General features: G+C 43.5%; 1 protein-coding gene across 1 annotated transcript in view; it reads left to right on the plus strand.

The window, feature by feature from the left end:
• Nucleotides 1-3367: 3367 nt before the first annotated feature.
• LOC140193833 (guanine deaminase-like) overlaps nt 3368-13570 on the plus strand; it is a 75546-nt gene continuing 65343 nt past the window's right edge. Inside the window, exons 1-3 of the mRNA XM_072250987.1 lie at nt 3368-3667; nt 11373-11461; nt 12614-12788. Of these exons, the coding sequence (XP_072107088.1) occupies nt 3536-3667; nt 11373-11461; nt 12614-12788 (396 nt within the window). The 5' untranslated portion in view covers nt 3368-3535. The remainder of the gene's footprint in view (nt 3668-11372; nt 11462-12613; nt 12789-13570) is intronic.

The raw sequence follows: 13570 nt of genomic DNA on the forward strand, positions 1-13570 counted from the left end.
GTTTTCAGGAACTCAAGACAGGGCTGGCAAACTCAGGAACATAGCATATAACTCACGGACTATGAAAATAACTTGGAAATTGAATAGTCCGCAGAAACTTGGAGGCTCATGGCAGATCCAGGAAACCATGACAACTTTGAACATAGACTAGAGAAGCTCAGAGCCTTGACTCAGAACATGGACTCAAGAAACTCAGAAGGTAGCCTTGGGGAACTTGGAATGTAAACTCAGGACGAGCACTGAGAATAGAAGGCACCCTCACCTCCAGCCGACTGATGTCCAAGCCTCTGTTGAACCTCCACTGAGTCCACTTATGGTGGGATACTACCGTCATGGTGTGCGCTGACAGACGACTAACCCAGGTGTGGAGGAATGATAAGCTCCCATGTAAAGACAGAAACAAAAGTTTATTCATAGGAAGCAACATGCGCAAAATGCTGGAGGAACTCAGCAGGTCAGGCAGCATCTATGGAAATGAACAAACATCAACGTTTCAGGCCGAGACCCTTCAGGAAATGGGAAAATGCCAGAATAAAAAAGGCGGCGGGGGGGGGGGGGGAAGGAGGATAGATAGAAAGTGATAGGTGAAGCCAGTTGGAGAGGAAAGATGAAGGGCTGGAGAGGAAGCAATCCAACAGGAGATGAGAGTGGGCCATAGGAGAAAGGAAAGGAGGAGGGACCCAGGAGAAGGTGATAGGCAGGTGAGAAGAGGTAAGAGGCCAGAGTGGGGAATAGAAGAAGAGGGGATGAGGAGGAGGGAGGTTTTTTTTAACTGGAAGGAGGAATTGATATTCATGCCATCAGGTTGGAGGCTACCCAGGTGCTGCTCCTTCCCCCAGAGGGTGGCCTCAACTTGGCACAAGAGAAGGCCGTGGACCAACATGTCAGAAAGAGAATGGGAATTGGAAATAAGATGTTTGGCCATTGGGAAGTTCCACTTTTGGCAGATAGCGCAGAGGTGCTCCAAAAAGCGGTCCCCCAATTTACGACAGGTCTCACCGATGTAGACAAGGCCACGTCAGGAGCACTGGACACAATAGATGACCCAAATAGGTTCACAGGTGAAGCGTTGTCTCACCTGGAAGGACTGCTTGGGGTCCTGAAAGGAGATGAGGGAGGAGGTGAATGGGCAGGTGTACCACTTTGGCTCCTTGCAAGGATAAGTGCTGGGAGGGATATTAGTGGGGAGGGACAAATGGACGAGTGAATCCCTGCAGAAAATGGAGAGAGGTGAGGAGGTAAATATATGTTTGGTGGTAGGATCCCTTTGGAGATGGCAGATGTTGTGGAGGATGATGTGTTGGATGCAGAAGCTCATGGGGTGGTAGGCAAGGAATTTCAACAGACCGTCAATGGCTTGACTGACTGACACTATGTGACGAATCACAGGACCCCGCGACAAGTGGAAATCAGCAGTCCCCTTTAAATAATCACAGTCCATGCCAGTCAAAATAAACAGAAAGCACAAGGGCTTAAAGTCTCTAGATAAGAAAATAATTAACAAATACAGGTGCACAGACCAGCAGGGCTTGTGATATAATCTAAGCTTATTAATTGGCTCTTTTCTCATTGTACAACTCCCAATCACAAAACTATCTGGGTTCCGTCAAGAGATTGATTGTGAACACCATCCCTTATGCTTTCTATGTATTTTGTCCTCCACATAAATGCCGCTAATCTGGTTTTCCCCGTCTATAAGTAGATCAAACCAACAGCATCTCTAAGGCAGCTCATCTCAAGAATCAAGATACCAGAAAGGAAAGACAACCGACAAAAGCAATGTGGTGTACAGGATCACCCGTGGAGAATGCAACAAGGACTACGTCGGCCAGACAGGACGTTTACGGGTACACGAGGACCATTTTAAACGGGGCACCGCAGAGGTTCTGGCGCAGGCAAACACAAAGCAAGCATGAGAATTTTCAGAGGCTGGGTTCTCTAATAATTCCGTAAGCAAACGTATCTAAATAGATGCTATCTACGAACCCCTAAGACCAAAAAAACCCCCGACCCAATAGAATTCAAAGGTGAACTGAAGGGATGGGAATCAAGACGAAAGCGGGCGAGCTGGTGGCGGGGGTGGTGTTATATAAACGAGCGCTCTTCCAGAGAGAAACACTAACAACTGCGCACTGAGGATATCTCCAGTCAAGGTGAAGACGCTCTTTGGTCGGCCCGAAACTTGATGATCTACCAGCACATGGAGATGTCCGTGGGAGAATGCTGCCGACTGGCACATTCTCGGCTGCAGGAGTACGTGCTGAGGGACGCACTGAAACTTGGTGCAGCAACCGCAAGGGCCCGGTGGGGAAAGACCACGGTATAGGTTTCTTCACCCATGGGAGTGGGAGGGGTCGGGTGGTGGGGAGTATACCCCTCAACAATGATGTGGTAAGGCAAACAACTGGAGTGCCACGTGGGTGGCCATAAGTATGGACATGTACTGACTATAAAGGAAGCGTAGGTAAAGGATGGAAAATTATTGAATGGTTTATTGTATATAATTTTATTTTTGAATAAAGTATATTTTGAAATTAAAAAAAGATACGTCTATAAGCTAATTGCAAAGCTTGACGAACACCGCAACATCAGATTAAACCGCTGCCCCGTGATTATTGCATTGTTATCTGCATCCCTAATTCCCTGATTTACTAAAACAGCTTGCCTATTAGATCCTATCCAGTTATTTAATTTTGTTCCATATTCATGTACTTTATTAAAATTTAAATTGTTGCATGCAATCAAAAAATCTTTTCATTTTTGTTTTTTCCCATTCTAAGACTGTGTTTTGATCTTCCCTGACCACTATGGTTATTGTTTTCCATGTTTCCTCCTTTGTTTTCAAAATTTCCCCTCAGCAGAAGACTCCTCTTTCTTCCCTGCGTCCCCTTAGCCCTAGCTCCACTACTTGCCACCTCCTGGTTCTGCTGATTACCTACCATCTGGGAAATCTAGACCATCTAGAAGCTCTTGCCTGCCACTCTATGCTGCTGGTCCACCATTGCAATTGAAAACTACACAATTAAGAGAATTTAAATTAAATGTGATGTATTGTCCCTATGGCTTCTACTTACAACCTGCATTATCACGGTCTTCACCCTTTGTTCTTCCTTCCCTGTCACTTAATAGTTGTAGCAGGAGAAGTGCAAATGTTAACTTGCTGTACTTCTGTGGCATCCTGGTGGAGTCATAACAAGCTTTTTGCACCGATTTTTTTGATATGATTGGGCATCTGAAACCTGGCGGAGCCCATCGAGGTCGAATTGTTAGCTGAACACAACCCAAGCACGGATGAGAGCCGGCTGGATTCGAACTCACAACCTGTCGCCCCGAAGTCCCGCGCTGATGTCACTACGCCGTCAGAGTTTTAGCAAAGACAATAACGCGTTCGACCTACGTTCATAAATGCAAAGCAGGGCAAAGACTGCTTCGATTCGGAGCTGGTGAGGGTGGCTGATCATTTGCTCCTCTTGAAACTGTGGGATCAATTCGCTGCCCGGTACTGACAACAAAGCTCACCCCTCCAGTTAAAGCTATGGCCACCCAAACTCCTAAGGATCGCGGCGACTGCCTCCAGGTTTTCAGGGGGACCTTCATCCACTCCACAGATACGTCTCCAGTGGAGAGTTTGGACGCTTATATTGTGGGAGTCAACGAGTTGGGAAAGGTACGGACACCGATTCACATTTCCACTGTGGTTGGTTTTTTAAATCGCTGGGTCAAGAGGGATCAATGGTTTAGTTCGATTTTCAGTATAAATGAAATACTTGACAATATATTAGTGTAACGAATTCCCTGCGCCCAAAGATCGGCAGAAACCAGTCGTGTGCGTATGGATGGGGAATCACGTTTTCGGAGAAGAATGCGTGCATTATCAATCAATTATACTTTTCAATGCAATTCTTTTTATTACAATTTCATTTGGTGTCAATGTAGCCTGTAGAGGTAAATTCGACTAGTCCTCGTTTAGAACTGGGAATCGGGTGCATTACCACCTTCTAGAAAACGAACATTACAACCATGGACTCTGCGCTCTCCCGCAGGCGGGCCGCGGAAAAGGCTCGGCAATCGCTTCGCAAGAATGCACGTCCAGGCAATTCAATGTGACCGTATTTACGGTAACTCTCGTCCCAGTCTTATAGATGACCAAAAGCACAGTAACGCCTACTCTTCCTGTTTATCTTGTTCCGTGAAAGAAGACTACCGTTTATATCGGCGCTGTAATGGAGCGGAATTAGTGTCAGATTACTGCTTCCTTGCCGCAGTGCTGGCGTTAGCTTTCAGTTTGAGAGTTTTAGTTAACGCCCCCGTCGTTCTAGCGTTATCGATCTTCCTTTAATTCTGCACAGTTCTTATTAAAAGCCAGTGAACTGTTCATCCACTCTGGTGTCTCTCGCTCTGCACCTCGGCAATAACCGAACACCTGTGTCACAGTCGTTGGAAAATCGTGGCCAAGGGCTATTTTCCATAAAAAGGGACTTTATAAATATTGTGTAGAGGTATTCTAACTCTGGTCGGCGGTTAGGAAATGTTAAGGAAGAAGAATTTGGGAAAGGGAATGGGAAGGGGTGAAAGTGTGCGGTGGGATCACAACACAAGAGTTGGAAGGAGAGTGGGGAATAAAGGGAAGAGGAGAAAGGAAAGGTGCGAGAGTGGAAGATCAGAGGAAAGGGCTGGAGAGAGGTGTGGGGACAGAGAGGGTGAGTGCGGAAAACATCAGAGCTGTAAATGAACGGGTGGGAGGATACCCGCACATAATCGCCTAAGCACAAATCCCGTGATAAGGATAACGAGGGAGTAGGACGTGAACCCACGGTTACTGATTCAGAGGCAAGACTTTTGGAAATGAGCCACAGCCAAGTTATCTAAATGAAATGTCCAGGTAAAAACAAAGTCTGCTATATTTCCAAATTTCATTTGTATACCTTGTGATTATTGAACATGAAGTTATCCCCCCCCCCAAAGTTCTCATTCGTTAACCTGGCATGCAGTAATATCTAAATATCATTATGCAGCTCTGGCATCTGCTTCAGGTGTGCAGATATGATCCAGAAAACGGTTTCAAGTTTCACTCCAGAGACTTGTGCACAAAATTCAACTTTACTTTTCAAGATTATTAGTTTCCAGGATCTCTGCCCGCAATGTTCTAATTTTTTTACAGCTGCACAGACCAACCATTGTTCTGAACAGGAAATTTTTGTGAGGCACTCTAAATTTTTTTTTGTAATATGCATACTATGAATATTTAGATTGCATTGGCATTCAGAGGGCTGGAGGTTCATTAACAATGAGCTACCAACTTCCATTCTGTGTTTATTGTTACAATTTCTAACAGTGTTGTAACTTGAAACACAGACAAGGTAAATATGTTGAAGCTGTAAAATGTTTCAAGGTAAAGGTTGTGGCATGTTTATTATTTAGAAATTTTATGGATTATATTCATTAATGCAATTAATTACAGGGTACTACACAATTATATTATATAATTATATAATACTCTGTGTCTGAGGCCTCCATTAGTCAGAGTTGACCATGGATATTGCATCCTAGCTGTCTAGATACACAAGCCTGGGCAGTACCATATGGATAGCAAGCTGCTACTCATGTACCAAGCTTTCTCCTCTCCACACATCTGATGAACCCAAAGGAACAGCAGACCACGATACAGTTTGGTACCAGCAGCACTGCAGGAGTTACCAGTTGCATTGAACTCAACATAGGACTGCCTTAGGGACTCTAGCTCCATTTTTTCCCTCGGGGTTTAGTCCCAAAGCCTTGCCTGTGAGTGAGTATAGCCGAGGTTTGAAATCAGAGTTTTCCTTCTCCTAGATGAGCTGCCAACCATCTGCCCAAAGCGACTGGTTTTAAGGTGCAGGTAACTCACCTTTTCCCCTTCTCCTGTCAGTAGAAACAGTTCCACCAGGCTTAGTAGCTAAGCCACACGTGAAGGCCAGGAGCTGGATTTGGTTGTCAGAGGATATTTTAGGTGCACGCCATTGGGAGCATTTCATAGGCAGTGGGAGCTTGTTCCCATTACCACCCCAGGCTATAATAATTCTAAGGAACCAATTATATAATATAACATGATTGAATTCGCTCACAAGTTTGAGAAGGAGAAGCTAACGTCAGATGTATCAGTATTACAGCAGAGTAAAGGGAATTGCAGAGTCATGAGAGAGGAGTTGGCCAGAATTGATTGGAAAAGAACACTGGCAGGGATGACAGCAGAGCACCAATGGCTGGAGTTTCTGGAAGCAATTCGGATGGCACAGGGTATATACATCCCAAAGATAAAGATGTATTCTAAAGCAGCGGTCCCCAACCTTTTTTGCATGGCGGACCGATTTAATATTGACAATATTCTTGCGGACCGGCCAACCTGGGGGGGGGGGGGGGGGGTGTTTAAGTAGGGTTAAACTCACCTCAACGTGTCTTTTACAGTTGGGTTGCCAAGTTTCTCACTCCCAAATAAGGAACAAAAGAAGCAGTCAAATCCCGGGACACTTGTGTTTACCCCAGGAAAGACTACCATGACCATGAAGCCTTGCACGGGCACCTGTGTGCGCATGCGTGACGTGCGCATATGTGATGTGCGCATGCGCGTACATGCCGATTTTTTTTTACACAAATCGGTTTTGCCTTAATCTTCCCAACTATACCGTACATACATTACTTGTATGTTATATAGGCTGTGTATTTATCATATCATTCCTGCTTTTACTATATGTTAGTGTTATTTTAGGTTTTATGTGTTATTTGGTGTGATTTGGTAGGTTATTTTTTGAGTCTGGGAACGTTCAAAAATTTTTCCCATATATATTAATGGTAATTGCTTCTTCGCTTTACGCCATTTCAGCATGAACGGTTTCATAGGAACGCTCTACTTTAGCAGGGGAAACATGGGACAAGGGCGGTCCCGCATTGGGACAAACCAATTTAGCCCAATATACAGGATGTCCTGGCTAATACGGGATAGTTGGCAACCCTATGTTCAAGTTCAACAGTGCGTGACAGGGAATGAGGAAAGGTGCAGCTGACTCATATTGTTCCCTCACGGCCCGGTAGCACCTGCTTTGCGGCCCGGTACCGGTCTGCAGCCCAGTGGTTGGGAACCTCTGTTCTAAAGGAAAGATGACATAACCATGAGAAGTCAAAGCCAACATAAAAGTCAAAGAAAGGGCATACAGTAGACCAAATATTAGTGGGAAGGTAGAGGATTGGGAAGCTTTTAAAAACCAATAGAAGACAACTAAAAAAAGTCAAGAAGTTAAAGATGGAATGTGAAAGTAAGATGGCCAGTAACATTACAGAGGATGCCAAATGTTTCTTCAGATCCATAAGGTGTAAAAGAGAGACAAGAGTGCATATCGACTGCTGGGAAACTATGCTGGAGTAGTAGTAATGGGGGACAAGGAAATGACAAATGTGTAAGTATTTTGCATCAGTCTTCACTGTGGAAACCAGAAGTAGTATGGTAGAAGTTCCCAGGTGTCAGAAGTCATGAAGTGTGTGAAGTTACCATAAGTAGAGAGAAGGTTCTTAGGAAACTGAAATCTCTGAAGGTAGATAAGTCACCTGGACCAGATGGTATATATGCCAGGGTTCTGAACGAGGTGGTGGAAGGGATCATGGAGGCATTAATAATGATTTTTCAAGAATCACTAGATTCTGGAATGTGTCTTGAAGACTGGAAAGTTGCAAATGTCACTTCACTCTTCAAGAAGGGAGAAAGGCAGAAGAAAGAAAACAATAGACCAGTTAGTCTGACCTCGATGGTTGGGAAGATGTTGAAGTCAATTATTAAGGATGCAGTCTCAGGGTACATGGAGACACGTGACAAAGTAGGCCGTAGTCAGCATGGTTTCCTCAAGAGAAAATCTTGCCTGACAAATCTGTTGGAATACTTTGAAGAAATAACAAGCAGGATAGACACAAGAACATAAGAAGCAGGAGCAGAAGCAGGCCATCTGGCCCATGGAGCCTGCTCTGCCATTCAATAAAATCATGACTGATCTGAGTCATCCCCCCACCTACCTTTTCCCCATAACCCTTAATACCCCTACTATGCAAACATCTATCCAACTTTGTCTCAAATCTATTTACTGAGGTAGCCTCCACTACTTCATTGGGCAGAGAATTCCACAGATTCATCGCTCTTTGGGAAAAGCAGTTCCTCCTCCTCTCCATCCTAAATCTACTCCCCTGAATCTTGAGACTATGTCCCCTACTTCTAGTTTCAACTACCAGTGAAAGCAACTTTCCTGCCTCTATCTTATCTATTTCTTTCATAATTTTATGTTTCCATAAGACCTCCTCTCATTCTTCTGAATTCCAATGAGTACAGCCCCGAGCGACTCAATTTCTCCTCATAGTCTAACCTCCTCTGTACCACCTCCAAAGCCAGTACTATATATATATATATACCCTTCCTCAAGTAAGGAGACCAGAACTGCATTCAGTACTCCAAGTGCAGCCTCAACAGTACCCTATACAGTTGCAGCATAACCTCCCTGCTCTTAAATTCAATCCTTCTAGCAATGAAGGTCAATATTCCATTTGCCGCCTTGATAGCCTGCTGCACCTGCAAACCAACCTTTTGTGATTCATGCACAAGCGCTCCCAAGTCCCTCTGCACAGCAGCATGCTGCAATTTTTTAGCATTTAAATAATAATCTGATCTTCCAATTTCCTTCCAAAGTGGATGACGTCACATTTACCGACATTATACTCCATCTACCAGACCCTTGCCCACTCTCTTAACCTATCTCTATCTCCCTGTAGGCTCTATGTATCCTCTGCACAATTTGCTTTTCCACTCAATTTAGTGTCATCAGCAAACTTAGATACACTATACTTGGCCCCCTCTTCCAGAATATTAATGTATATCATGCAAACAACAGGAATTCTGCAGATGCTGGAAATTCAAGCAACACACATAAAAGTTGCTGGTGAACGCAGCAGGCCAGGCAGCATCTCTAGGAAGAGGTGCAGTCGACGTTTCAGGCCGAGACCCTTCGTCAGGACTAACTTCCTTCAGTTAGTCCTGACGAAGGGTCTCGGCCTGAAACGTCGACTGTACCTCTTCCTAATGTATATATCATGAACAGTTGCGGGCTCAGCTGTGGCACACCACTCACCACTAATTACCAACCAGAGTAACACCCATGTATCCCAATATGAAAGCAAGGATATAATGTTGAGACTTTATAAAACACTGGTGAGACCTCACTTGGAATACTATGAGCAGTTTTGGACCCTTATTTTAGAAGGAATGTGCTGAAACTGCAGAGGGTTCAAAGGACATTCACTTAAGTGATTCCAGGATTGAATGATTTGTCATATCAAGAGCGTCTGATCTCTCTGAGCCTGTATTCAACTAGAACTCAGAAGAATGAGGTTGACCTCATTGAAACCTATTGAATAGTGAAAGGCCTTAATAGAGTGGATGTGCAGAGGATGTTTTCTATTGTGGGAGAGTCTAAGACCCGAGGACACAGCATCACAATAGAGGAGCATCCTTTTAGAATGCTGATGAGGAGGAATTTCTTTAGCCAGAGAGTGGTGAATACTGTATGTGGAATTCTTTTCCTCAGGCAGCTGTGGAGATCATGTCTTTATGTAGATTTAAGGCAGAGGTTGATAGATTCTTGATTGGTCAGAGCAAGAAGGGATACAGGGAGAAGGAAGGAGATTGGGGCTGAGAGGAAAATTGGACCAGCCATGATGAAATGGCAGAGCAGACTTGATGGGCCAAATGGCCAAATCCTGCTCCTTTATCTTCTGGACTTATAACACAGATTTCAAAGTCATATTAGCATAATTTCAAAATTATATTAATATTATATCAAAGAAATTGCCAGGTGCGTAACAACAAAGGTTATGTGTGCGGGAGCATTTCAGTTACTGTGTAGCCGCACACCAATGCAATTTGGAGGGAACAGTGTCTCCCACCTCGAGAGAGACGAGTAGGAGGTATGCCATCTGTGCTTCCCTTCAAGTTACCCAATATCCAGACTTGTGGATACTTTACTGGCCTACCTTTCCTGGACATAAATCCTGAAACATGCATACTGTGGGGATGGCAATTACTTAAAACGCTGCTTCATGGCCACTTTAGCAAAAGCATTTGAAGCTGAGCAATAAATGAGGGATTAGACTGCCTGGGAATAAAAGATAAATCTGCTTCAAATGGTGACAAATTTCAGTAGTGTCATTGAGATAAAACCGGATCTGACCTCCCAAGCAGGTGCGAGGAAGGGTAGGGAAGTTTGTTTCAAACTTTACTTGCTAGCCAAGGTGTTGTCACACTACTATTGATGGAAACTTGCTATGACGTTCTAATAATACCTGTGTGGTTACAGAGTCTTTTGGGCTGCTTTAAAAGTGTTGGAGATGTGAATTTTCCTTCCTTCTTTTTGTTAAAGACATTTCCTATTCCTACACTCCCAGACCAACATGATGATAAAAACAGCTTCTCGTAACTGCTGCCCGTACAGGGCACCTAAAGTTGTTAGGACGGATCTTCCTGAACTCCCCAGTCACTGCTCACATGCATATATAACTTGAGATGAATCACTTCTCATTCCTGCTCTGATCTCTCGATGTTGAAATCCAACAAAGCTCAAGAAGTAGCACCTTATCTTCTCAGTCAGCGCATTGCAACCTTCCATGGAATACTGACTGTAACCATTTCAGATAATCAACTTCTCTGGCATTTTCATTTCAGATTTCCAGCATTCATTGTATGCTGCTTTGATAACTTCAGATAATTATTCTACATTTACAGCTTTATTCCCTGTTACCATCCCTGTTCATCTCATACTGTCACCCTCTTTCACCTTCTCATCTTCCTGCCTTCCATTCACACACAGACTTTCCCTTTAATTCTCATTTTACTTTCGATCCCTACTCCAACACCTGCTTTCTCTGCATCTTTTACCTTCAAACACTCCCAGCAGTAAATAACATCTGGAGGAACTTGCTGAGTCTGTGGAGGGAAATGGCCAGCTGTGTTTCAGGTCAAGTCCCCTTTTTTCAGTCTAGATCTTGAGCCAAAACTTCAGCTGTCCATTTCTCTCCCCAGGTGCTGCATGACTCACACAGTTTCTCCAGCAGATTGTTTTATTTTCCATATTCCAGCATTTGACATCTTATTCTAATCTCTAACTACTCCCATTTCTAATGACAGACCTCAACCTTAAATGGTAAATCTGTTTCCCTTTCCGCAGATGCTGCCTGACCCACTGACAGTTTTATTTCTCTCCAGGTGCAGATCTTTTCGATGGTTGGAAAACCTATGTTCTTTTGAAGGGAAACTAAGTGTCTTCAGAACCAGCAGAACAGAATCAGATTTTTTCCTGTTTCTGTTGCAGATCATATTCATCGATACTGCAGATAAAGAAGAAGAACTGTCAGCGAAGTGGCATTTCAAGAGGGATACGGTCCGAGTGCTTCAGCCAAGGTTAGAGCACACTGTAGGTTATGAAGTCCTCACGCACTGGCCAAGTGGTTCACAATGTCAGGGGAAAGAGAGTGAAAATCTAGAAAAATGCACGAGACCTTCCAATTATAGAATCCAGTGGTGTAATTGTACACCTGCAACATGAGACCCTGAATATTACCATGTTTGTGGCTCCACTTCTCCATCATTTTGTTGTTGTCTGAATCATTGTTGATTGTATGCCCATATAATCACTGTGCATTCTGTTTTCTGTTTTTCACTAAAGCTTCCCATATCTCTCTAAACCTTTCCGATCCATGTAATCTTGCAAATGTCTTTTAATTGTTGCTGTTGTACCTGCCTCCAACACCAACACCCCCCCCCCTCCCGGTAATTTGTTGCCCTGTGAGTGGAAAGAATCTTTCTCCACTCACCTGAAGATGCTTTGCAAAGGCAAGTTGTTGTTTACTAGTTGCTGGCACAAGTGGCAGTGTCAATGGGGAAATGAAAGCCTAGGGTTCCCATGTGCTGGACGGGTGGTATCATCCTGTCCTGCATCATTGTTTTCATTGGCTCCCTCTGGGTTCCGCAGCTCATCGTGACCCTGAATGTAGGTTAAACCAGGGCACCTCTCCTAGCACAGAACTGTTGGCCATCAGTATCAGAGATAGATATAGAATTCAGGGCAACACATTTATTGAACTCATGGGAAGAGTGTGAAACTCATCCCCACAGAGTTTGGCTGTACCAAACAGAAGAGATGCATTTCAGAGGTGGATAAAGAAATAGAAGGTTATGGTGACCAGCGAAATGGAAATGAGTGGGGGAAAAGCTCACATGGAAGATAAACACTAACAGGACTAGTAAGGCAAAATGGCCTTTTTCTGTGCTCTAATTCTATGTAATCATAACATTTCACAAAATTTTACCAATATTTTGGCTGCAGCAATCCAAGAGTTCCGAGCATTGTAATCTTATTTTTTTTTTAAGATAACTCATAGGTCATTGCTTTGTTGTTATTTGCCAACCAATTATGGGCTTAACCAAAACATTCCTGTTGGTCATTAACCAACCCATGTCTTCTCCCTTTGTCCTCCTGGTCAACTGCAATGAAAAAAGGTTTATGCCAATAAGTAAGCTATGTCATTAACTATCTGCTCTCTCTTCATTCAGGCAGGAATTCTTTATTCCGGGACTGGTTGACACCCACATCCATGCCCCCCAATATCCCAATATGGGATGTTGCCTGGATCTGTCACTCCTTCAATGGCTAATCAAGTACACCTTCCCCACTGAAACCAAATTCAAAGACCTGAAGTTTGCAGAGGATATTTACACCAAAGTAGTGGTACGTAAACCATATTTCAAGTATTGTCTTGCATCACTTGGTGAAAGTAGACACTTATGGGAATCGGGCAGCCATTCAGTGCTTTGGGCTTGTTATCCCACTCAATGAGATGCAAACCTAACTCCACACACCTATGTTCACCCCATGTCCATTGACAATTTTTAAATAAAAGCCTCAAATTTAAAGGAATAATCGACATGGCATCACAGACTTTTTGCAAATTTTTAACATACTATGACCAGAAATGTATCCAAACAAAAATGTTTCTAGACTTTTCAGAACTGGAAATACAAAAGATAGTGACATTGTCTGTTCCTCTGAAATCCTGAAGTTTAAATCAAATTGATTAATTATTTCAAGGTGCACAGTTCTAGCCTATGCAATTTAACTCTTGGAGACCAGCTCTTATTATTCTGGAAAAATTACACTGCATGCCCTCTAGAATCAATATATCATAAGAGTAATTCTTCATGGGACAGGTCCCAGTCAATTTTATCCAGGTTGACCATGATGTCTATCTCTGCTAATCCCTTTTAGAGTTGAAACCTTCTAAAGTGTCCAGAAATTTTCATAGGATTTTGTGTACTGTCCATCCAAGCTTCAAGAGTCTCCAGGCATGGTGGGAAAAAGCTGCAGGCTTCCACCTCCATCACTTTAGCCAGTCTGCTGAGGTTGGTTTTCAAATCAACATATGCAGTATGTAATCCTTAGAATAAAGTGGTCATATTTCACAAAGCACTAGAAGAAATGATACAGGTAATTAATATAATTAGAAAGCTAAG

Source organism: Mobula birostris, unplaced genomic scaffold (genome assembly GCF_030028105.1).
Source record: "Mobula birostris isolate sMobBir1 unplaced genomic scaffold, sMobBir1.hap1 scaffold_911, whole genome shotgun sequence".
Classification (NCBI taxonomy): domain Eukaryota; kingdom Metazoa; phylum Chordata; class Chondrichthyes; order Myliobatiformes; family Myliobatidae; genus Mobula; species Mobula birostris.